Source organism: Crocuta crocuta, unplaced genomic scaffold (genome assembly GCF_008692635.1).
Source record: "Crocuta crocuta isolate KB4526 unplaced genomic scaffold, BGI_CrCroc_1.0 scaffold211, whole genome shotgun sequence".
NCBI lineage: Eukaryota > Metazoa > Chordata > Mammalia > Carnivora > Hyaenidae > Crocuta > Crocuta crocuta.
This window is the reverse complement of record NW_027527939.1, coordinates 2,962,903-2,989,065: the sequence shown is the minus strand read 5'-3', so window position 1 is coordinate 2,989,065 and position 26,163 is coordinate 2,962,903. Positions and strand designations below refer to the sequence as shown.

At 35.3% G+C, this 26,163-nt stretch overlaps 1 protein-coding gene across 1 annotated transcript; it reads right to left on the bottom strand.

The window, feature by feature from the left end:
• Positions 1 to 6,330: 6,330 nt before the first annotated feature.
• Positions 6,331 to 7,296, bottom strand: LOC144221740 (olfactory receptor 13C8). Its single transcript, XM_077752259.1, has one exon. It carries the CDS (start codon positions 7,288 to 7,290, stop codon positions 6,331 to 6,333), a length of 960 nt encoding a protein of 319 aa, XP_077608385.1. The 5' UTR covers positions 7,291 to 7,296.
• Between the last annotated feature and the right edge of the window lie 18,867 nt (positions 7,297 to 26,163).

The following is a 26,163-nucleotide window of genomic DNA, read 5'->3' as shown; positions in this document are numbered from 1 at the left end:
ATTTGTTGGGTGCTAGGTTGTATTAATACATTGTGTTATATTCAGTACAAATATTCTGTCAGTGGGTGATCTCATGGATATCTGTCTTATAGCTACTCTTAAAAAGCTTGGGCATTCCGAGGCGCCTGAGTGGCTCAGTCGGTTGGGTGGCAGACTTCGTCTCAGGTCATAATCTCTTGGTTCTTGGGTTCGAGCCCCGCCTCTGGCTCTGTGCTAACAGCTAGCTCAGAGCCTGGAGCCTGTTTCAGATTCTGTGTCTTCCTCTCTCTCTGACCCTCCCCTTCTCATGCTGTCTCTCTCTCTCTCAGAAATAAATAAAATGTTAAAAATATTTTTAAAAAAACAACCCTGGGCATTCTGCATATTAAAATTTTTTTTGAAAAAATTTTTAATGTTTATTTTAGAGACAGAGAGACAGAGCTTGAGCGGGGGAGGAACAGAGAGAGAGAGGGAATCACAGAATCTGAAGCAGACTCCAGGCTCCGAACTGACAGCACAGAGCCTGACGTGGGGCTCAAACCCATGGATCATGAGATCATGACCTGAGCCAAAGTTGGCTGCCCAACTGACTGAGCCACCCAGGTGCCCCTATTAAAATTTCTATGAAAGATGTTCACATATCTAGTTGCAGATGAACTAGTATGTTGTTATATCCCACAAAAGAACCCTAGAGGAACAGCTTGCTCTTTGGGGGTATCATGATTGTTCCTCAGCGATTCTGAATTGATGTGATGAGCAGCCTTGTCACAAAGGTGTGCTGATTAGTATGGTTTTTTATTTATCATTCTTTGTTTATTTGCCATTTATCACTTACTGGTTCTGAGCTGAGCACTTCTGCCATATTTAAATGTCATTATAGATTACATAAATTTTGACTTAGAAAAAAATCTTAATACTTACTGAATCCTACTTTAGGTACTTCAAGATTCTCCATTATAGTGCTCTGCCCCATGGTTGTCCTAGATTTATGTGACTATTGGAGAAGTACTCCTTGTTTCAAAAGTTAGATCATTCTATTTTCAAAAATCTAATAAAATTTTAAAATCATAACATTAATAATATGGGCCCTTAATTAATATCCCAGGATAAAAATGAACTATCTGCATGATATCATGAGAGTCACAAACTCAAATATTTTCACTGCTTTGCAATGATTGTACTTGAGTAAAACAATCTGGATCTAAGGCGATATGGAGGAGTGAAGACTGTGGCAAATCTCTTTAATTGTATGTGATTAAACAAAATGCATCTGCTTTAATATCCCCTTCCCATTAGAAGTTTATCACTTCTGATTCTCTACTCAATGCTTTTATTAGAATATGTATTCTTTACCTTGTCTAATTATGTTTTATTAATGACTTGTTGATAGCAGTGCAAAAAGAACTGCTTTCTCTTCATGGAATAAAATGACTCCACTTTTAGAATTTTCCACATGATGATCTCATATACTCTTTTCTTTACTGTTTGGTTATAACTAAAGAGGAGAAATGGATCTCCTAGGAACAGTCCCAAATTCCCGCCAGAAAACTTGTGGACAGAAGAGTGTTGTTAAAAAGTTACAAGCTTACTTTAACAAGCTTGACTTTAGACTGTTGCAAACACATGGGATACCATCCTTGTGTAATCTATTTGTACCTTGATGTAAGATAGAAGTAGGTCAGTCAACTTTTAATGATGTCCTCTGAGATGTAGTTTCTTGCTAAGGTGTAAATATCAGACTGTGTTTTATGCTCCCATGGGAAGAGATTACCAGGCTATGGGATAACAAGTAAAACAGAAACAATGTCTTCCTAGGTCGATTGGCCTCCTTGGAACCCCCATGTTTTACATAATTAGAGGTCATATATTGCTGGAAATTGTGTCATTTGTGTATTTTCTAAAGAGATAGATATGAAGGTCTTCTGGCAGCCAGAAACACTGAGATACATGATGGAGTGATGAGAAATGTATAAAATCTGTAGTCTGTTTAGCTGTGCTCTAATTCCCACTGTGCCACTTCTGAGCTGTATGACCTAGGGAATTTGTACAATTTTTCTTGGACTACACGTTCCTGGTTATAGTTGAACCTCTCCCTATTGCTCTGGCTCCTTGGTTTTTCAAGCTGAGATCCATTTTCTAGATTGAGAGAAGTTCTATAAAACGTGGGTGAATAGGCTGGTACATTTAATCTTTACAACAAATGAGAAAACTGAAGTTCAGAGAAGTTAAACTACTTGCATAGGCCAAAAGATTCATAGGGTAGAATGTGGAGGTGAGATTCCAAGCTAAATAGTTTGCTTATTCAGTATTCTCTCTATTAGTTTTCTGTCTCTCTTGATAAACTAAAAATTCTTGCATCCTAAAAACTCATCTTCCCTAAAGTGCATCACACTGAAAACTCACGGCCCTAGGTTTATTTAGCGCTTTTCTGGTTGGTTAATACACTTGGTTCCTGGTGATATCATCCGTTACCCATTGATTATAGAGATCAATGAGTCTTTAAGAAGGATGATGCAATACTGGGCTCAAGACAAAGTCAAAATATTATCCACTCTTATTCATTGGCTTTGGCACAATCATCAAAGGCTTGATCACCATAACCTGCTGAATTCACCTATATATACAGTTAACAGCTTTGGGGGGAAATTCTAAGGTTAAATCCAATTAGGATATTTTACCTTTCTTGCTCTCTAATATTCTTGGAATTAATTTTCCTGATTCAGAATCAACTGGGCTTCAAGATATTTCACTTCTGACTAGTAGGCAATAGAGGAAATATATATCTTTATAGTCAAGACTATGGTTTGAAAACTAGTTTTCCTATGTAGCATTTGTATAATTTTAACTTCTATGTGTCTTAGTCTCTTCATCTATTAATTAAGAGCAAGGAGATATATCTTTCAAAATTATTGTGAAGATTTAGTAAGAAGTAATAAACTGTGGATATATAGCACAATGCTTTGTGCATTGACTTTGCATTCAAATTGTTTAGATAGTTCCATATCCTTATCTTCCTTTTTTTGGTTTCCTTCTTTCTCTAGCCAAGTTTCCTATAAGAATTTAAGTATAAACCTTTCCCTCAAAAAACTGCTCATTCTATATCTCATAAATTTTATTTTATTTTATTGTTTTAAGCATTTGGTTCTCTTCTCTTTTAAAATTTAATACCAATATAGTTAATATACAATGTTATGTTAATTTAAGGTGTACAATACAGTGAATAATATAGATATACAGATATATAGATCTTCTTTATCCATTTATTAGTCGATATAGATTTGGGCTCTTTCTAGAATATCAACTGTTCAATATAATTTCTTTGAAATTTGTTAATTCTTATTTTTGGTCTAATAAAATATCAAATTTTATATGTGTTCTATATGTGCTTTAGAAGAATGTGTATGCCATTATAGTTGGCCTCTTACGCTTGTTAATTGTTTTGTTCAAAGGAAAGACTTCTACCATTCTGGTTATGGTTGCAGATATTTCTATATTTCTGGATCTAATATTTCTCTTCTGTATAGTTGGAGAAATATTAGATAATTCAAGACTTACCCTGAGGATCCAGTAGTATGATGTTGATAAACTATTTGGAAACTATATGTATGAAATTTCTTTCATTCTTATATTTTAATTTATGCATTAATTTAATAAGTTTATAGGAATAGTGTACTATGTGCCAGGCATAAAGCTTAGGTGGGTGCTAGGTGTGCATTGGTGAAAAATTATACATTTCTTTTTCTCAAAGTTCTAAGTTTATCCTTTCTCACAGGTATCTTAGGGTTGGTGAACCACTCAACATTCTCCTTTCATGTGAATATATGACTTTTGCTATGTTACTTTAGACTATACTAAAGAGTCTTTCCTAATAATCTACATTTTAGAAACAAGAAAGCAACTGCAGAAGAAAAACAAATGTCTTGCCCAGTACTTTCTGTTATTTGTGTATGGGAATCATAGCCTAAGTACACTGTTTATGCTCCATCTAATTCACTATATTTCTCAAACAGAGAATTGCATATTTTACTGCTCTTAAAGCTACCTAGAGGGGTGCCTGGGTGGCTCAGTCAGTTAAGCGTCCGACTTCGGCTCAGGTCCTGATCACATGGTTCGTGGGTTCGAGCCCCGCATCCGGCTCTGTGCTGACAGCTAGCTCAGAGCCTGGAGCCTGCTTCAGATTCTGTATCTTCCTCTCTCTCTGACCGTCCCCTCCTCACACTGTCTCCACCCCCCCTCTCAGAAAATAAATAAAACACTAAAAAAAAAAAAAAGATCTCATGTGAGAACATTAAAGATACCTAGACAGACTGAACACTTGACATGAATATTCATTTACCAGAAGTAAAAGCTGAGTGACAGACTCAAACCTCTGAGGAGGTGGCACTGGTAGGTTGCTGATTCTGGGTTGTAGAGAAGAAAGAAGAACTGAAACTAACACTGGAAGCAGCTAAGGAGCTGCCATTGTCATGGTAAAGCACCCTATCTAGAGTGATGTAACAGCAACAAGAAACAAGTTGGGAAGCTCAAGGCCCTTAACATCAGCCAGCCTCTCATTCTCCAGTAACTTTAGCAAGAATTTCACAGACGCTAGCTAGCAGGAGCTCCAGGATGGCTCTCAGTTAAGCATCAGACTCTGGAGGTCAGCCCAGGTCTTGATCTCAGGGTTGTGAGTTCAAGCTCTGCATTGGGCTCCATGCTCAGTGTGGAGCCTATTTAAAAAAAAAAAAAAAAAAAAGCTAGCAGAGAAGGAAGTGGTTTTTGTGACCCAATCCTAATTCAGAAAACAGAGCATAGAAAAGCAGATTTAAAGTTGAGACAGTAGTTTAATTTAATAAAATTCCTCCATAAAAAATAAGGATGAAAACTTTGCACTTGATCAAAACTTTCTGACCTTATTAAAGTTCACTCAACACTAGTAATAATAAAACAACTAACGCTTATTGGATGTTTAGGATGCTCCAGGCACCTTTTAGCACTATGAATGAATTAAATCTTATGAAGTAACATTAATTACCCGTTAACAGGAAAAGAAGATATTATGGGCTTACTCTTAGAATTTAGAAGTAGTTATAGTCTTACTTTAGATTTGTGTTCTATATTTCAAATTCCAAAGACTCTTCAAAAGTCTAGATAAAAGGAGTGCTTTCTTCTATTGACATATCTCACTCAGTTGTTTCAAAGGAAATGGGACTTCTGTCCTCACACTGGCCCTGCCCCACATGGCTGCACTCTTCAGCCAATAGAAATCATCTCAATTTTGGGCCATCTTTTTCTTATCAACACCAAAACTTTATACCTTTTTAGTTTATTGAGCGACTTGACTCCTTTTCTTTTGCTACTTCTTATCTTTTTATGCAACTTTTGTTAATTACCAGGTCTGTCAGTTCTCCTACTGCTTGGGAAATATGTGATCTAGTACAGAGTAGGAAAGAAGTTCTCATTACAACTTGGGCTCTTGTCAAAGTCCAAAAGGAACTGTGCTACTACATCACCTCATTTTATTCTGCTAAAACTTATGGTGCATTACCAGGGGAAGCTTTTAGTTACTTTAGTCTTATTATACACCAAATTCAGAAAAGTTATGGTAGTTAGTTAACAAAACCTCTTATTCTTTTTGAATAGCCTTTGTTACCTCAGATATGACAGATATACATTCTTACTCTCACACAAGATACAGTTCATTTATTTATTAAAATAAATGACTATATTTATCAAACATCTGTTATATCCAGGGCTCTGTTCTGGTCTTTGGGATGCTGTAAGGTAATAAACAGACAAGTTCTTACTTTCAGTGAGCTTATATAGTGAACGTAGACAGTAGATATATGAATAAATTAAAAATGAATATATAATATGCCATGTACCAATTAATATTCCTTTTGCATAATTAATTAAAAGTGTACTTATTTTAGGTTACAGAATATTTTTAGTACACCTTTTTTTTTTAACTGAATGTTTACTTCTTTATTACATATTTCTATTTCAGTATTCTGTTTTTTTTAAGTTTTTACTTTAATTTCAGTTAACACAGTGTTTTATCAGTGTCAAGTGTTTTTAGTTCACCTTTTGTCTGTATTATTTTCTAGAGGTTTAAGAGTTACTATATTTTTCTGGGGCTTCCTAGGAGATTTTCACATTTTGCATTTCCATAATAGTATTGTTGAAACCACAAGCATGTTTTATTTCTGCAGTTAAAACAAAAAGCTAATAGTAACAACATCTACCAAAATATTTCTGTCCGATGATTTTGAATGTCACATGGTGAATTCGTTTTCACATGGTTATGTTATTATTTTAAATTTTGTGTCTGCAGCAGCTTTGGATACCGAGTCACATAGTGTAAATCAGTACTCACATTCCATCAGAGTTTTTTCTACCCATCATGTTCTTCACAGCAGCCTTTACATCCTTGTTCCTCAGACTATAGATGAGAGGATTGAGCATGGGGGTCATTACCCCGTAGAAGAGAGAGATGAGGGCCTCAATGATGTCTTGATTATCAGCATCAACAGAACTTTTAGACTTGGGCTTTGTGTACATGAAGCAGATGGTTCCATAGAATATAATCACTACTGTTAGGTGGGCTGAGCAAGTGGAGAAGGCCTTACGTTTTCCTTCAGTAGAAGGAATCCTCAAAATAGTGGTGACAATAAAAATGTAAGAGATAGAAATTACTAGCAGTGGAATAACCAGAACAATCAGATTTGACCCTGTCATGCTGATCACATTGATTGAAATATCAGCACAGGCCAGTTTTAGGATAGCCACAATTTCACAGACAAAATGGTTAATGACATTATTAGTACAGAATGGTAACTGCATTGCGAGAGATGTCTGCACCACTGAATCCACAAGCCCAGTGATCCAGGATCCAGCTGCCATGGGCAGGTAGGCATTTTTGCTCATGATGATAGGGTATCTCAGTGGGTAGCAGATGGCTACGTAGCGATCAAGTGCCATCATGCCTAGAAGCACACACTCTGTGGCCCCCATGGCAAAGGAGAGAAACATTTGCACCATGCACCCAGAGAAGGAAACCCTTTTCCTTCCTGTCAGAAAACTGTCAAGAATTAGTGGAACAGAGGAACTTGTATAACAAATGTCCAGGAAGGAAAGATTACAGAGGAAGAAGTACATGGGGGTGTGCAAGTGAGAATCATAGATGATTACTAAGATAAGGATTCCATTTCCAAGAAGGATCATCAAGTACATCCACAAAACTAGCACAAAGAAAACTGTCTGGAGCTTTGGGTGGGCGGAAAGCCCAACAAGGACAAATTCTGTCAACATGGAATCATTGGTCCTTTCCATATTACATATATCCCTTCTCCAATAGCACTCTATGGATGATAGAACAGAAACTTGTTAATACAGCATCTGCAAGAGCTACATCTTTTAAGTATTATAAAAGATACTTAAATCTTTTATAGTATATAAATAATAATAATAAATAAATACTATAATCTTTAAGTATTATAAAAGATACTTAAATCTTTTAAATCTGTGTCACTGCATTCTATATTTGGATGTAACAATATAGTCTTGCAGCAGCTTTCTCACTCTAAACTCACACCATGATAGCAGGAATTTTAACCTGATTTTCTCAGGGTTAAGAGAGAATACATTTGATTGTAGGACATTTGGATCCCAAACCAGTTTATGCCCATTCCTACTAGTTGTGACTCGTAACATATTGACTGCACATCAGGGCAGTGTCTACAGTCTAGATGCAATCTACAAAGGTAGTTTGTTTGACAGTCTTTTCTGTACCATGTTTTAAATTTTGATTTAGAGGTCAATATTTTACAAAGAGGAGATATGGTATAAAAATGGATATTTTCAGATTGTCTTCAAATAATTTATAATATTTAAAACCATTAGACCTATTTCCATCATGGAGCTCAATTACAACTTACCCATCGGATTGGAAGCATGATCTCCATTACACCAGATTATCCTTCTCTCTCTCTTATCTGCTTGTCATTGGAGGTGAATATTAGTTGCCAGTTAACATGTTATTCTCAGTTGATCTCAATCACTTACAATACCTGACAGGATTGTATACGTATTTGAATCCTTTTTTTTTTTTAATTATATATGTTTATTTTTTTAATTTTTTTTTACAAATAGTTTATTGTCAAATTAGTTTCCACATAACACCCAGTGCTCATCCCCTCGAGTGCCCTCCTCCATGCCCATACCCCCCTCTCCCCTACATCCATCAGTTCTCAGTTTTTGTCAGCATTCAAGAGTCTCGCATGGTTTGCCTCTCTCCCTTTCCCCCACGTATTTGAATTCTTGACTCATGGCTTCAGGGCCAATGTATTCAGTAGTCCTAGTAGGCCTATTATACTGTTAGAAGCCTATGAAAATGTTTTTATTTCTTTTAAAATCTGAATAAAACAATGAATTTTAAACTTTAGTATGTAATATTAGTATATTTATCTTTATATCAAAGCAGATGTAAAATATAACTTTTAATATTATTTCACCGAAGAAATGGCCTGTCAAAGTCATAATGCAGTCCTATATAATCAGATCCCTTTTCAGAGCTCATTTTTGTCTGCTGGTGGTATAAGTAGCCATTACCTATCTGCCATCTCATTGGAGGAACATATCTTTATATTGCTATAGTATCTACTTCAATACGATAATGAAGTATGTGTTTAAATAAATGGTTTTCTTTAATAAAAGGAAATTGAGGGCGACTGGGTGACTCAGTTGGTTAAGCATCCAGCGTTGGCTCAGGTCATGATCTCACAGTTCATGAGTTCAAACCTCACACCCAGCTCTTTGCTGTCAGCACAGAGCCTTCTCCATATCCTCTGTCTTACTCTCTCTGACCCTCCCCCACTCTCTCTCTCCTAAAAATAAAATAGATATTAAAAAAATTTTTTAAAGAAAGAAATAAACTAAAAGTGCTTACAAAGCTAATTTTATTATGAATAAATATAATGTAGATTGTAGGCTCCTCTTAATGTTTGTTTTCACCTCATGCAAGGACTATCACTTAGGGATCAACTGTAATAATAGTGCTTTAATTCAAAGTGTACACATTTAACTAAACCAGCGATATGTAGCCATTATTTTTTAGCAAATCAAATTTATACAGAAGCATAATATGTAAAGCAAATAAGAGATTTTCTCTGGTTGAAGTTATACTGGTTTGCCAGTGAAGACAGAGTACTATTTGTTTAGCTACTTATTTACTCTTCCTCCCTCAGTTTGGTTTAAGAGGATTCCAAAGGGCATAATTTGAAAATCACCTATGTAATGAGTTAGAAATAATATTAATAATCTGCATTTTAATAGTCTTATTAAAAATGATAGAAATGTATGTATTGATTACTCAATGTCAGATACATAACTGCTTTTATTCATAACAATCCAAGGAAGCATAGATTATTATTGTATGATATATATATTATCCTTCCTTAAACATTTGGTAAACATCACAAGTAAATCATGATATAAATAGATGAAAGAAACTTAAAATTAATTATTTCAAGAGGTGCAGGAAATAAATTTGGTGGAGGTCAATTCATAATTTTCATATTAACTATTTGAAGTTCCACAAACATAACTTCTTAATCTTGAAAGAAAACTTATGCCAAAATCATATAAAATTATTACTCACTAATAAGACAGTTTATTATACATTTTCATGATCTATAATAAGATAAAGATGCCTACTCTTACATAGACTTGATAGTCCTGGTCAAAATTGTGAGACAAGAAAATGGCAGAAGTAGAAAAAAAAGGGATGCCTGGGTGGCTCAGTCAGTGAAGCGTCCCTTCCTTGATTTTGGCTCAGCTCATGATCTCACAGTTCATGAGTTTGAGCCCCATGTCCAGCTCTGCACTGACAGTGAAGAGCCTGCTTGAGATTCACTCTCACCCTCTTTCTCTGACCCTCCCCTGCTTTCTCTCTCAAAGTAAATAAATAAACTTAAGAAAAAAAGAAGTAGCAACAAAAAGATACTAAAAAATTTATAAGAACTAAAGAGAAAAATTAGACTTCTGGAAGTAAGATCAATGAAAAAAATGAGTAGTCCTCTCTACGGTAATAATGAATGATTAGCAATCATAATAAAAATAAATAAAATTTAAAAAATATAAAGCATCTGGGTTTTAACCTAATAAAGCATGCACAGGACTTTTACAGAAATCATCTAAAAATTATAATAAGGAGCATAACATATATAAGTAATTAAAAGAGTATAGCATGTTAATATATGGAATAAAAATATAAGACTGCCATTTTCTCCCAAACTAGTCTATACATTCAATTAAATATACGCACAAGTGTAGCTGAAATTTTTTGAGGAATACAAGTATTCATTCTAAAATTTATGTGGAAGAATAAAAGGACACAACTTGTACAGTTAATTTTATAAAGAAAAAATAAGGGGAGCATCTATATTTGAAGTATACTGCAAAGCAACAGTAATAAAATATTATGATAATGGCTCAAGGTCATTTAAATAGTCCATTGGAAAAGAAATCTCAGATATAGACATAAGTATATGGGAATTTGATAAATCATAAAACTGTCAACCCAAAGCAATCAAGGTGTGATGGCTTAGTAGATCATTTTAGGAAAATATCTTTAGATATGGATAAAAGATGAAATTAAATCCTGGGATTACCATACATAAAAGTGGAAACCAGATGAGTTAACAATTTAAATGTGAAAAAAGAAATTACAATATTAATAAAAGGCAAATCTGTGTGAATTTATAGTTGAGGAAAAACACTTTTAGAACAAAATTCAAATAGTGTAAACTATGAAGCAAAGCTTGGTGGACTTAACCCAACGAAGGACCTCAGAAATAAAGTTAACAGACTGTAGAAGATAGTTTCACTATCTAAAACTGACAAGTAACTCTCTTGATAGGATATACAAAAGGAAAAAAAAAAAAAACCAGAAACCACAACCCCCCCCTACAAAAACTCTTTTGCTAACCCAAAAGATAAAGCTTTAAACCAATGGAAAATTAGCCAAATGATATGAATTAGTCAGTTATGGAAGGGATTTCCTAAATGGCTGGTGAATATATGGAGAGATCTTATACTTTAAAAATCTGAAAAATGCTCATTAAAACAGCCATGCAGTATCATTCATGTTCATTACAAAAGTAGATGATACTAAAATTTGGCAAGCATGTGGGGAGGTAGAATTCTGTTGGGAGTGTACACTGGTATACTGCAAACTCTCTGTTTATACTAAAATTGGGTAGGATTCAGTAATTCTAGTCCTGGGAATATGACCCAGATAAGTTGTTGCTCAAACTGTAAGGACACAAACATGAGGATGCTCATGATTGCGTTATTTGTGACAAAAGGAGGTTGGAGGCAAACTGGTTGCTCATCATCAGAGTAATGATTCTAACACAAGTAAGCATGCAATATGGAACCCTTCGCAGAAGTGAGAAGCAAAAGAACTAGACATCCATAAGCAACATAAATAGATCCCTGAAGAAGTGTTTAAAAAGTAAGCAATATTGTGATTTATAGCACAATAAAATTTGCATAGAAATTTAAAATACATATCTCAGAAGGTACATGCCTTTTTAGGGACAAATCAAACACTTAAGTGCCTGTATAATGAGTGATTATGGGAGAATATAGGGCACTTTGTAAAGACAGGAAAATAATGTACAGAGGAATATAAAATAAAATACAGAGGAGTATGAGTAACTAAATTCTAAGTTTTTTTTTTTTAATTTATTTCTGAGAGAGAGAGAGACAGCGTGCTCAGGGGAGGGTCAGAGAAAGAGGGAGATACAGAATCTGAAACAGGCTCCAGGCTCTGAGCTAGCTGTCAGCACAAAGCCTGATGCAGGGCTCAAACTGTGAGATCATGACCTGAGCCCAAGTCAGATGCTTATCTGACTGAGCCACCCAGGCGCCCCACTAAATTCTAAGTTTAAAAGAAAACAAATAGAAACACTCATAAAAATCATAGAGGGCAACATAGGGCATATACTAATGAAGGGACTCTGACAAAAATTATAGTTTTAGGGGCACCTGGGTGGCTCAGTCAGTTAAACATCTGACTCAGTTTTGGCTCAGGTTATGATCTCATGGTTGTGAGATCTAGCCCCACGTTGGGCTCCATGCTGGGAGTGGAGCTTGCTTACGATTCTCTCTCTCTCTCTCTCTCTCTCTCTCTCTCTCTCTGCCTCTACCTCCTCCTCTCCCCTGCTCTTCCTCTCTGTCTCAAAAAAGAATTAAGACAAAAAATTTTAATGTAGTTTTAGTAGAGGAGACTATCATAAATGTAAAAACAAAGGAAAATTGATTTCTGACCCCATAAAATCAACACACAATGGATTGGAAGAAAAAAATTAAGGCACTTAAAAGAAAAAGGCTAAAGTTTAGTTAGATCATACATTTTATAAAATAAAGTTTTAAATCTAGCTAAAGAAAAGTCAGGAATAAAATGGTTCCAAGTCTGGTGGCCCCATTGGAAAAGTTAACCTTAATGTAGAAATAAATGAAGCTGGAGTTCTTATTAGCCTGATTCCACTAAATATGCTATTCATATATGTAATTCCCTTGATTTGATTCAGTGTTCCCCTTCTTTTTTGTTAAGTTTGCTTGTTTGTTTATTTAGTCAGTGTGGAGCCTGATGGGGGCTCAAACTCATGAACCGTGAGATCATGACCTGAGTGGAAATTTAGAGTCTGACGCTTAACAGACTGAATCACCCAAGGCACCTCTCAGTGTTTCCCTTCCAATGAGACTGAGAAACTGAGCATCCGGGTCACTTGTGTAGAAGGAATAAACGGACTGAGCAGAGGAATTAAGTGGCTCCCCTCCAATAGAATTGGCTATTCTGTTTCTTTATTATTACTATTATCTGAGGTAGAGTCCATGCACAGGCAAGCTGGGAAAGAAGCAGAGGGAGAGAGAGAGAATCTTAAACAGGTTCCACATTGAGCATCCCAACCTCACACAAGGCTCCATTCCATGACTCTGGGATCATGAGCTGAGCCGAAATCAAGAGTGGGACACTCAACTGACTGAGCCATCCACGCGCCCCACCATTCTGTTTCTCATTGTAAAGCATAGTACTCTGCTTCATAACAGTATCTGTGAATGAGTGTGAATCAACCCCTGTGAACGAGATCCAGACTCTTCTTGTTTTAACCAAACAATTTTGAGTGTACGGGGCCAAAGAACAGAATGTGGACCTTGATAAAACCACACCACACCACACCACACCATACTGCACCACCACAGTATTGCAGAGTAGTGAGGTCTGTTGGTAGGAAACCAGCAGCTTCCTTGGGAGAAGCCTTAGTCATTATACACACATGTTTTATTCAAACTACAAAAGAAAGTACAAACAGACTTCAAAGAAGGGGAGATCATCTGAGAAAGAGCTAGGATAAGACTTTATATCTTGTCAAATGAATTTGACCTTGTTGAGCTGAAGGGAAATAGTCTTTGGTAATAGGATGAAGCAAAATGTGTCAGTGGGGCTTCTAGGCAAGAAAACACTGTATCAAGGTATAGTAGTCAGAAAAAGATTTTTAAAAAGAAGGAAGATTTGCCATTTTGTGTGGTATATTAAATGTAGCATTAAGGAATTAAAATTTGTTCTCCAGGCAATTGGGTACCTTTGAAATTTTGTCCAGGGGATATTTAAGGATGAAAACAGAAAACAAAGCTTAAGTAGAGGCATTATTCAGGATCCTATACTTTCTCACTAATATTGAACTGTGACCTGTGTGGTTGGTAGGTCTATAATCATTGTTTTTCAAGCTCCTCTCCTCCAGCTTGTAGAGAACCTGACTCAAAATTAATCTTCTTTTGGAATTAGAAACATAATAGTTAATTTTAGGTCAAATTGGTATTATAAAGTTTTTAAATTTTAAATTTTTTTAAATATTTTATTTATTTCTGAGAGAGAGAGAGAGAGAGAGAACGAGCAGGGGAGGGTCAGAGAGAGGAATACACAGAATCTGAAACAGGCTGCAGGCTCTGAGCTAGCTGTCAGCACAGAGCCAGATGCGGGGCTTGAACCCACAAACCATGAGATCATGACCTGAGCTGAAGCTGGACACTTAACCTACTGAGCCACCCAGGTACCCCCATAAAGTTTTATTTCCTTTGGCAAAAACACAATCCTACCATTTTCTCCAGGTTCTTAGTTTGGTCCTCTAATAGTCTGTGAGAATTAAACTATGTCTCACTTCCCTTTGAGGTGAGACCAATGCTCTGTTGGGTCTTTCACAACTACATCTTAACTGATTGTTTTATTTATGAAGCTAACCAAAATAATAACAACTGCCTCATTCTCCCGACGTTTTCTAGATTTTTTAAAAAATTTCTGAGTATGGAGGGCACTTCATTAACCCAGAGGAAAAGTGAAACATCCCTGTTAATAAGTTAAATATTGATTCCCTGAGGGTCATAGGAACCCATCCTTTCTGCTCTTCATGCCTTTTTTTTTTTTAAAGAGTTTTCCCTCTCCACCCTTAGAAAAATTTCTCTTCCAAAAGAAGTGTTTATTAAGGTATTGCTCACTTAGTAAAAAAGGACACATTCCTTTTGTCTTCACTTTACCCTTAGTCGCCCCAGGAAATGTTGGACACTGTAAGCGATTGTAGTCAAATATACATGAACTGAAAGCAATCTTAGCTGCATCTCTTATGAATTCGGTAACAGTATGCTAGTTTTCTAGCTTCTCTCAGCAACTATGTGCTCACATATATTGGGGTAGCATTGTCTGAGTTTATCTGATCACATGTGCTAGGTTTATGGTATAGAGTAGGAACTTAAAACACATTTGATTCTTCTTTGGGTCATACTTAGTGGCAATTAAAAGAGAATGAGACTCAAAATTACTTTGTTAGGGCACCCAATTCACATAGTAGGTAGGTGAGTGCTACACTTTTTCAGAGTCTATGTTTCTTCATCTGTGAAGTTACCAATAGCTTTTTCATACATTTAATGAGAGAATCCAATGATATAATGTAGTGAAAGCACTTTGCAAGCTGAATATCCAAATGCTTATTCACGAATTCATTCAACACAAAGATAGCAGTAGCCTTGTGTGTGCTATCCAATATAACTAGGGCTGGTGGTGACGGAATGGTGGTGAGCAAATGAAGTCATTATAACATCTATTTTTCTCAAAACTAAAGGATAGTTCTTCATAAAAATACTTCAGGATATATTAAACAACTTAAATTTTTTCCTTTATGATTTTGTAATTTTGAAGCTTCAAAAGAATTGTCCTAAGCTATTGCCTTTTCATTTTAGAAACAAGGAAAGCAACGCTGAGAGAAGGTGCATGACTTAATTAGTGTTTTGTATCTAATTAACTATGTGTAGGAAGCAAGCATTGCCTGGCTATAAAACTCAGACTCTCGGAAACACTGTATTCTCTTAGGCAGGGAATGCGTTCTATGTTAATATTATTGGTTTTAGTGCTATTTAGAGAAGGGCTAATTTAAGTAAACTTGGAATCCAAGCAGAATGACAGACACATTGAGAATATGGCAACCACAGATTTGATCCACAGGCTGAATTTCTGCTAGAAATTAAAGTACTTAACATAATGTAGAAATAGATGGACTAGATACTCAGATTTTTTTTTCCCCTGAGATATTATTGTTAGCCAGGATTAATCCAAGTCAGTAGTAATCAAAACAAGACAGAGATAAGGGGCCAGTGGTGGATTTTTGCTCCCACACAATTTATTCTCAAGTCAAAGCTCATTGTTGGGACTTGGGGCTGTTAGGATTAAAGAGTTACTGATTACAGTGATCCTGATCCAAGGAGCTTCCAGAAAGGGTTAATGGAAGAGGTGATGTACATTTATTTATACAGAGTTAGATATAGGAATCATATGCATTTTTAAATGTTTATTCATTTTTGAGAGAGAGAGAGAATACACATGAACCAGGGAGGGATAGAGAGAGGAGGACAGAGGGCCTGAAGTGGGCTCTGTACTGATAGCAGAGAGCCTGATGTGGGGCTCAAATTCAGCTGTGAGATCATGACCTGAGCTAAAGCAGTTGCTTAACTGGTTGAGCCACCCAGGCACCCCATAAACAATAACTTTTGTCTTAATTACTTTGAATTCGACAATTTTTTAAAAATACAGGTGGTATCATATCTCAACTATTTTAATTTTTTAAAAATGTTTTATTAAATATTTTTAGGAGAGAGAGAGAGAGAGAGAGAGAGAGAGCACGTGTGGGGGAGGGGCAGAGAGAGGGGGAGAGGGAAACACAGAATCCGAAGCAGGTTCCAGGCTCTGAGCTGTCAGCACAGAGCCCGACGCAGGGCTCGAACCCACGAACAGTGAGATCACAATCTGAGCTGAAGTCGGACGCTTAACCAACTGAGACACCCAGGCACCCCTCAACTATTTTAAAATATTTTTTAAAAATATGGTGGTCATAGCAACAATGGAAGATGGTCAAATAATTGCATTGCAATTACACACGTTTGGGACAGAGAATTAATTTTTTCAGCAGATTATAGGTCGAATAATATTATTCAAGTTGCTTGGCTGCAGTACATCTGTTCTGCAATGCTGTCTTAACACCAAATGGAGGAGTCTAATGTTCTCATTCTATCTGCTGTGGGGAAGGGAGGAAAGGCAGAGCAAACGTTTTTGAAGAGGCAAAAGAAGACTGCATTTTATTTTAGAGAGCCTAGATTTGGAACTTAAAGATTTGGAACCTCCTTTTTTCCTTCTTAAATGAGGCCAATTGCTACCTAAGAGCTTTGTTGTGAAAATTATTCACCAATGGTCTAAAATTTAATGGAAAGCCATATGACGCTAAATGAGGAAAGCTTGACAGATGGAAAAATTAGATATATCCTGTTAAAGCATATGAAATTGATACCTTACCCATAATTTGAAAGCAATATTTACAAGAGAAGAAGATGGACTATAATGTCATTTGTATATGTACCTCTAAGCTTGAGGAGGAGTGGCTTCCTTTTTTTGATCTCAGTTCAGTCTTCTTCCTTAATAGCTGCTTTGCTTACAGCCTCAAGTAGCGCTCCCTAGTTTATGTAATTATTTTCAGGATAAAGTGAGGAGATATTAGTGAGATTCAGATAGCAAACAGGATGCTGTAATTATTTTCTTCAAATTTTGACTTACCAGTAGTTTATTCCTCTGGTAAAATTGATAGATGAGTCTATTTAAAATATTTTCACTCCCAGGCCGTTTCTAGTTCAATATCAGAAAAGTGAAAAAAAGCAAAGTGACCCATAGATTCTTAAGGCCTTTGTAGTTATCTAAGTGTGTCTCTACATTTTGAGTTCAGAAACATCCTCCCAAAGACCAGCTAATTGCTCAGCAAGGCAATTTAAATTCTTTTCGGGGCAAGCTATGGAAGGGTCCAATATTTGCAACAAACTAATGTTAGGAATGTAAACATGTTAGGAGGATTAAAAACTTTCCCATACTCTGGGGAAAATGTAGTTAGATCTAATTATGTCATATAATTGGTATATTTTTGTTCTCATGCAACTCAAATAAGAACTGTGTATCACCATCTACAGTATCACAGTATTTGAAGATATTAACACTGAAACAGAAAAATAGTTTTTAACAAGTATTATTTTTTCTTTTCTGATAAGATCTGAAAACATCCCATGATTAATAGCATAAAGTATCTGCATTTGTATCATATTTTCAAATATCTAATGTGCTTCCCAGGAAACTACCATGCATTAGAATGTTCTATTTCCACTCTAATGAGTGCAGGACAGTTAGGTTAAAAGAATGTAAACAATTTAAACTGATAGTTAAATCTCAATAAAAAATTAAATCTGAGCATTACTTTCTTCTAGATTCAAGTTAGAGTTGAAGCATGTGGAACAGAATGTAACCTTTTATCAAAGATGATTCCTCTTTGACTTAAATAACTAAGGTTTGTATTCAGATTCAGATTTTGTCCCAGAAATTAATATTTCTTGCTCAGCATTTTTCCCTGAAACCTTTTTTGAGACAAACCTATTTTTTTCAAATTGGTAATTTCTCCTTAAACTACATATTTCTTCTTTAATTCACTCTAAATGCTGTAAGTTTATACTGTTCAGGTATCTGACATTTAGTGCCAGATAATAATTGATAATACCAAGTGAGTGGAGGGGAGGGGCATTTTCTCTGCACTTCACATGCATCTCATTTATCTAATTCTTATTATGATTTTATGAGCTACATACTATTCTTTTCATTCTAAAGATTGAGTAGCTGAGGAACAAGAAGATATTATTCATTGCCTATGATATGTGTATGCAACAAGTTTCCCTAAAGTGATTGAAAACTACTTAATACCAGAAAATATCAGAGCACCATCTCAGGATGTACCTTTACCACAGTGGATGCTCAGAATATATACTTGTTGGCAGATGGGAAATTTTACCATAACATTTAGTTCCTCAGTTCTGCTCTATATTTTGTATACTGTGATATTATGTCACTTTAATATTTACAGTTATTGCTTGGAGTAGTACATTTCATTGAAGAACCCTGAAGAAAAAAGGAATCCTGAAAGGAGGAAAGGATCCCTAACCTCTTTCTCTGTCTCTTCTCCCTGAAAAACTTGTAATCTGTGTTTTATATGCTATTCATATTTTTATTGGCATCTAATTAACATATAATATTATGTAAGCTTAAGATGTACACTGAGTTGATTTGATATGCTTTCATGTTATAATATGAATACTACCATAATTTTAGCTAACCTCCATCACAGCACATAATTATCTATGTGTGCTCGTGTGTGTGTGTGTGTGTGTGTGTGTGTGTGTGTGTGTGTGTGTTGTGAGAACATTTAAGATCTAGTCTCTTGGCAACTTTTAAGTGTATAATGCAGTATTGTTAACTGTGATCACAATTCTGTGCATTAGATCCCCAGAACTTACTAATCTAACTGTAAGTGTATACCTCCTGACCAATATTTCTCCAATTCCTCTACCATAAAGCTGCTGGTAACCACCATTCTACTCTCTGCTTTGATGAGTTTGGCCTCTTTACATTCCACAAGTAAGTGGTATTGTCCAGTATTTGTCTTTCTATGTCTAACATATCTCACTTACCATAATGCCCCCAAGGTCTATCCATGTTGTCCCAAATGGCAAGATTTTCTGCTTTTTCATGGCTGAGTAATATTCCATCTTATGTATGTACCACATTTTCTTTATCCATTTATTGGTTTGATAGACACTTAGGTTGTTTATTGGCTGTTGTGAATAATGCTGTAATGAGCATGGGGGTGCAGATATCTTTTTTGAAATCTTGGATATATTCCAGAAGTGAAAAAGCTGGATCTTACAGCAGTTCTACATTTAAGGAGCCTCTATATTGTTTTCCTGAAGGCCAAAACAATTTACATTCCTACCAATGATGCACAAAGTTTCTCTTTTCTCCATATCCACACCAACACTTGTTATCCTATCTTTTTGAAGGTAGCCATTCTAACACGTGTAAGAGGATATCACACTGTGATTTTGATTTGCATTTCCCCAGTGATTAATGATACTGAAAATCTTTTTTTTTTTTAAATGTTTACTTATTTATTTTGAGAGAGAGTACATGCACATACACAGGTACAAGTTGTGGAGGAGCAGAGAGAGAGGGAGAAAATTCCAAGCAGAATCTGCACTGTTAGTGCAGAGCCTGACATGGTGCTCAATCTCACAAACGCTGAAATTATGACCTGAGCCAACATCAAGAGTCAGATGCTTAACCAGCTGAACCAACCAATAACCCTGAGCATCTTTTCATGTACCTCTTGGCCACCTGTCTTGTCTGTCTTTTTTGGAAAAATGTCTGTTCAGTTCCACTGCCCATTTTTAAAATCAGGTTTTTTTTGTTACTATGTTGTATGACTTCTTTATATATTTTGGATATTAATATAGTTTAGTACATATTTTCTCCCATCCCATAGGTTGCCTTTTCATTTTGTTGATTATTTGTTTTGCTGTGCAGAACTTTTTAGTTTGATGTAGTCCCACTTGTTGAATTTTTGCTTTTGTTGCTTGTGCCTTTGGTGTCATGTCCAAAAAATAGTCACCAAGACCAATGTCAAGGGAATTTCCCCCTCTGTTTTTTTCTAGGAGTTTTATGATTTAGTTTGTCTTTTCTGTTGCTTATTTTTTCTGGTCTCTATTTAATTTGTTTCCTCTCTTATATTTGTAATCTCCTTATTTCCTTTCTACTGCTAATTCTGGGCTGAGTTTGTTCTTTTTCTAGTTCCTTGAGAAGTAGTTATTTGAGATATTTCTTTTTTCTTAATATATGCATTTATCACTATAAACTTCCTTCTAATAACTGTGGTTTAGCACCCCTGAAATTTTGGTGTGTGGGGTTTCCATTTTCATTTGTCTGAAGATATTTTTTAAAAATGTTTCTTTGACCTTTTGATTGCTCATGTGTGTTTGTTCAGTTTCCACATGTGTAAATTGTCTAGTTTTCCTCTTGCTGATTTTTGTTTCATGCAATTGTGGTCATAAAAGATTCTTGGTGTGACTTAAGTCCTCTTAAATATGCTAAGACTTGTTTTGTGGCCTCTCATATGACCTACCCTAGAAAATATTCTGTGTGCACTTGAGAAGAAAGTGTATTCTGCTGCTCTTAAAAGGAATGTTCTATATATGTCTGTTAAGTCTGTTTGATTGCAAGTATGGCTCAAATCCAAAGTATCCTTGTTGATTTCTCATCTAGATAATCTATCCATTGCTGAAAGTGGGGTATTGAAGTCCCTTAGTATTGTGTTATTGTTTATTTCTCCCTTCATATCAGCTAATATTTAAATAATATGTTTAGGTGCTCTGATTTCAGGTGCATATACATTTACAATTGTTATATTTGCTTGATGAGTCGACCTTTTTATCATTGTATAATGGCCTTCTTTGTCTTCCATGAAAGTTTTTGTCTTAAAGTCTATTGTGTCTGATATAAGTATAGCTACTCTCTTGCATGAAATATGTTTTTCCATCCCTTCACTTTAAGGCTATGTGTGTCCTTAAAGCTGAAATTAGTCTCTTGTAGACAGAACATGGTTAGGTCTTGTTTTTCAATCCATCCAGCCACTCTGTGCCTTTTGATTGGAGAATTTAATCATTTACATTTAGGGTCCTTTTTAATATGCAGAGATTTACTAATGCTATCTTATTAATTGCTTTATGGCTATTTAGTAGTTTCAGTGTTCCTTTTTTTCTCTCTTGATGCCTACCTTTGTGGATTGATGAATTTCCCTGGTGGTATGCCTTGATTCTCTTCTCTTTATCTTTTGTGAATCTACCATAAATTTTTGCTTTGTGGTAACCATGCAGCTTACATAAAACATCTTATAGATACAACTGTCTTTTTTACACTGATAGCAAGCAATTTAACTTCAATTGCATACACAAACTGTGCTCTTTTACTTCCTCCCTTGTATGTTTTTAATGTGACAATTTATGTCTATTTATATTCTGTATTCATAGCAAATGATAGTAGCTATAGTTATTTTTAATACTATTTTCCTTTAATCTTTTATACTGTAGTTAAGTGGTTAACATACCATCCTGTCACAGAATAGAGGCTTATGAATCTGTATATTTATCTCTGTCAGGGTGTTGCATATTTTTAGATGTTTTCATGTTACTAATTAGTGTTCTTTCATTTTGGCTTGAACTCCTTTCAGCATTTCTTGTAAGGTGGATCTAGTGTTGAACTCCCTTAGCTTTTGTTTGTCGAGGAAAGTTTTTATTTTTCCCTCATTTCTGAGGGATAACTTAACTAAACCTCAATGTTAATATCTATAATATAGCTCAATAGATTTTCCTAAAACATTTTACTTCATTAATGTGTTATCTACCTATCAGAATTCATGCCCCAAACTATCCATTATAGACTTTTTCTACTTTTGTGGCCTTAAATATGAATTCACTATTGTCCTGTGAATTTATGTATTTTATTTTTATTTGCACTTCTTTTAATTCCAAAAAAGTTTGACAATGACATCCTGCATGAAATTAGCTTAACTAAAAGAATGCATATAAAATAAGCAAAGAAGTTACATGACAATGCATTTAATTCATGGAAAACATCTATTTGATTTTATTTATAATATCTAATGATTTTTTTAACTCTAGTATTTATTTAATTTTGGTAATTATTATTTGAATTACTAACTTCTGACATTGAATTTATTTAGGTAAGCATATTTGAACTAAAAACTCTCACATATCATAAAGTTAATTTTGTGAACATGTGCTCCTGTTTCCAACAGTTACTTGGAGGAGAGGATGTCATTTCATTTTTGAGTTGTAGTTCAATCATAATTTATTCCCAGCACCACTGTTAATCAGGTCTGTGGGTCACTGTCCCTAATGCACCAGAAGTTTCTCCATTCCACAGATCTCTCATTCCAATTAAATTGCTTTGGGAATTGGGAAACAATTACAATAACCCTTGCATAACAAATATTTATTCTTCCACATCTGTGGAATCTAGCATTGTTTGTTGAACTTGACCTTAATTCAGAATGCTGACATAAATACTAAGAAGAAAGTTACTGGGTCTGTTAGGAGATGGAAATAATTTATTAGTATACAGGTGAGTCTTGAATAAAATAATTTTCAATCTATAGTTAAAGCTATTATTATGAATTTGTAATGTTAATAATCTGATGCAACACAGATATCAATTTATTATCACCAAAATATAATTGTGAATCATTATTATTAGTCATATTTCATTATTTGTGTAATGTCTTATAATCACTAAGGCAATTTCCTTATGCTATCCTATTATTTCCTGACAGTATCTTTGCAAGGAAAGCAGTTATTTTTATCACTATTTTAAAAACTAGAAAACGGAGGCTATAGATTTAGAAGCCTAGAACTGCAAACCACAGACTTTGATTTTAGTCTGAGGCATTTTTCCACTATGCTAAACCCATATTATATATATTCCAGTAAGTACTAGATGATCCTCTATACTTACAGTGCATAAACTGGTAATTATAAGATGGCATAGGTGACATATAAGATTTCAGCTTACTAGTACTCTCTGAAAGATGCTTGAAAAAATTAAACCTGCTGCAAAATAAATATGACATATTAAAGTTTCCCTGATCATTAATCCACAAATACTACACAAGGAACTGCTTGAGTTTAGAAAGTCAGACTTTACTTATTTAGTCAAACCCCCATCTACTATGTGCGACCACTGTGTTAGTCTTCAGTGTTAGAGAGATGAGCAAGAGAGACAATCTCCTTCCTCTGTGTCTCTCGGTATCTTACAATATAACAAGATCACCAGTTTGGTGTAGGGAACAGAAGTAGCAAGACAAACCTGGCTCAAGACGAGTTTGAATTAGTGAGGAGATTCCTACTTAGGAGGAAAGGGGTGGGAGCGGGCAGCAGGGCGAAGCAGTTTAGGTAGCCTCAAATGCATTCTCCAGGAGTTGTCTGGAATAGGAAGTCAACAGTCTTTCCAAGTGGGACCTTTGGCTCCTACCTGGAACATCTCCATATATCTTAGTAAGTCAGTGTCTTGCTGTGTTCTTTTTGCATTAGTAACTAGGTTGATCAGAGTGCTCAATTTCTCTGCATTCTCTAACCAATTTCCGAGCTGGGGAGAATTTTGATTTATCATAAGAGGTAGTATAGAATAATCGTAGAATAATTGCCCTTTTCCTCTGGGCACTGTTGAATGAATATAGTCAATTTGATTTAGTGACCCCAGTATTTCTAAAGGTCTTGCTGAGCATTCCTTTCTGGTGGTAATTTCTATATGATTTTAATGATATAAGTTAGACATAGTAGTAATGTAAACATAATGGGCTTTGGATCTTTCCTCTGCCCATTATTCCAACTGAACCATTTTTAAGGCACATAGGATTCTGAAATAAGAGTTGGCTACATAAATGTAATTAAGATCTTTCTCTCTCTCCATATCTCTCCTCTCTCCATCTGTTTTCTCCCCACCTCTCTCTCCTCTTTCCTCCTTCCTTCTTTCCCTTCCTTCTTCTTTCTCTCTCCTTTAAAGGAAGTTCTGGACTTAAGCTAAAAAAATAAAAACAATCTCGTTTAACTATTTTTTCAACTCTAAAATTGAGGTTTTTATATTCTCTTATTTGCCTTTCTTTTCAGAGTTGAAATATTTCTATTGTGTACTCTTTTTTCTTTCTTTATTTTTGAGAGAAACAGACAGAGCATGAGCAGGGGAGGAGCAGAGAGAGGGAGGCAGAGAACCCCAGCAGGCTCTGCACTGGGAGCACAGAACCCGAGCAGGGCTTAACATCCCAAACCATGAGATCATGACCTGAGGCAAAACCGAGAGTTGGACATTTAACTGACTGAGCCACCCAGGTGCCTCTCTGTTGTGTGTTCTTAACTAAATTTTTCCTGTGGTGAAAATCCTTCCGTCAAATTGGACTTCAGACTCTAAGTAAAACCTGTTCTATAGTAATTCTCCCAAATACTATCCATGACAAATGAAGTGACAGAGTGGGGGAAGAATGCCTCTGCTGAAATTCTCAAAACTATTAGCCATGTGAGTTCCAAACTTGTGATGTGACCAATGTCAAATTTGGTGGTGATTTTGGAAAGATCAGTTTTCACATCTAGTCAGTAAGTAGTGACAACCCCATTAATCTACATAGCTTAATATCTTGTGTTACATTTCTGATTTTAAAAATCTCATAAAATCATACTATGATTATCAATTTTGGAGAGTACTAATATCACAGGGTCTAAGCACTCAGCCCATGCTCTGTGCTTCCTTACCAAAAGAAATGCCAAATTCTTTGCCTGACCTTCGAGACTGTTCGAGACTCTCGAAGACCATGCTTTCCTTTTCAGATGTGCTTGCCACCATGCCTCCACAGAAACTTCCTTGTCCAAAAAGGATGTGCTGTATGTATTCCTAACTTTGGCTCAACTTCTCACTTTCAGGATACCAGGATACCCCATGTCCCCTCTTTTCTTTTCTTACAAACCTGTTTAATTCTTCCCATGCTTCCAGATCAGGCCAAAATCTGAAACTTCTTCCTTCTGGGAAAATTGATAATTTTCACTCAAACTACATAATGTAATCATATTTATGATATTTTTCATATGTACTTTTCCTATATCCCTAACTGAATTGTGAACTTTGTAATGGCAGGGACTTTACATTATTCTTTAGTTTATCTTTTCTGTACTTGGAACATGATTAGGTTCAAGGTAGGCTGTCAGTAATATTCTATAACTATTGTAGTAGTCTGGCACAAGTTGAAACTACTTTTTTTTTAATGTGTCTTTTAATAATATTTTTTCTTAAGAGTATATAACAACATGATATGAATTTGGACCTTTCTGTAAAACACAAAAGTATATTCTTGTTACTTTCCAGGTTCACATGCCAATCCATAATAAGGTAAAAGAAAATCAGTATGGGTCAGAAAAATCTGGATACTCTGTCATTTCAGTGTAAATTAAAGCCTTGCTACTCAAATGCTTTCAAGACCTTTGCATAAATACTACTGTCCACTTATGAGAAATGGAAAATCTCAGGAGCTGCCCTGAGAATTTAAAGGTGTTCAAGATATCCAGATGATTCAATGCATATGAAAATCAATGAAGCTCTGAACTAGATTTTTTAAAGTAATCTTCGTGTCCAGAGTGGGGCTCAAACCCATGATCCTGAGATTAAGAGTCACATGCTCTTCCTACTGAACCAGCCAGGCACCCCTATGAATTAGATCAGAACTGATCTGAGCTTTGGGCTCCACTTCATAATTTACTACCTTGTTAACTTGGACAAGTTCCATCTTTTATATTTAGAAAAAAATGGGGCTAATATAAACATGATTATATTTTGTAAATCATAAAGTGAAAGATATACACACATATATACATAATTACATAAAATATTTAAGCCGTATTACTGTTTTCTTAGATTGACTTAAGCAAGTCAAGATACACTGTGATGCTACAGAACAAAATAAGGTAGAGACTATGTAATATCCTCCAAAGATTTTAACATTCATGCAGAGCTAATCTGTGCAGTGGTCCTGTCGTAGGAACAGTCACACATGATACTAAGAGGGGGCTGGAATATGAGAATAATAACTAACATTTAAATGGACATTATATTTTAGTTTATGCCATTGAATTTATTATTATTAAATGTCTATAAAATTAACAATTAAATGTACTAATGTA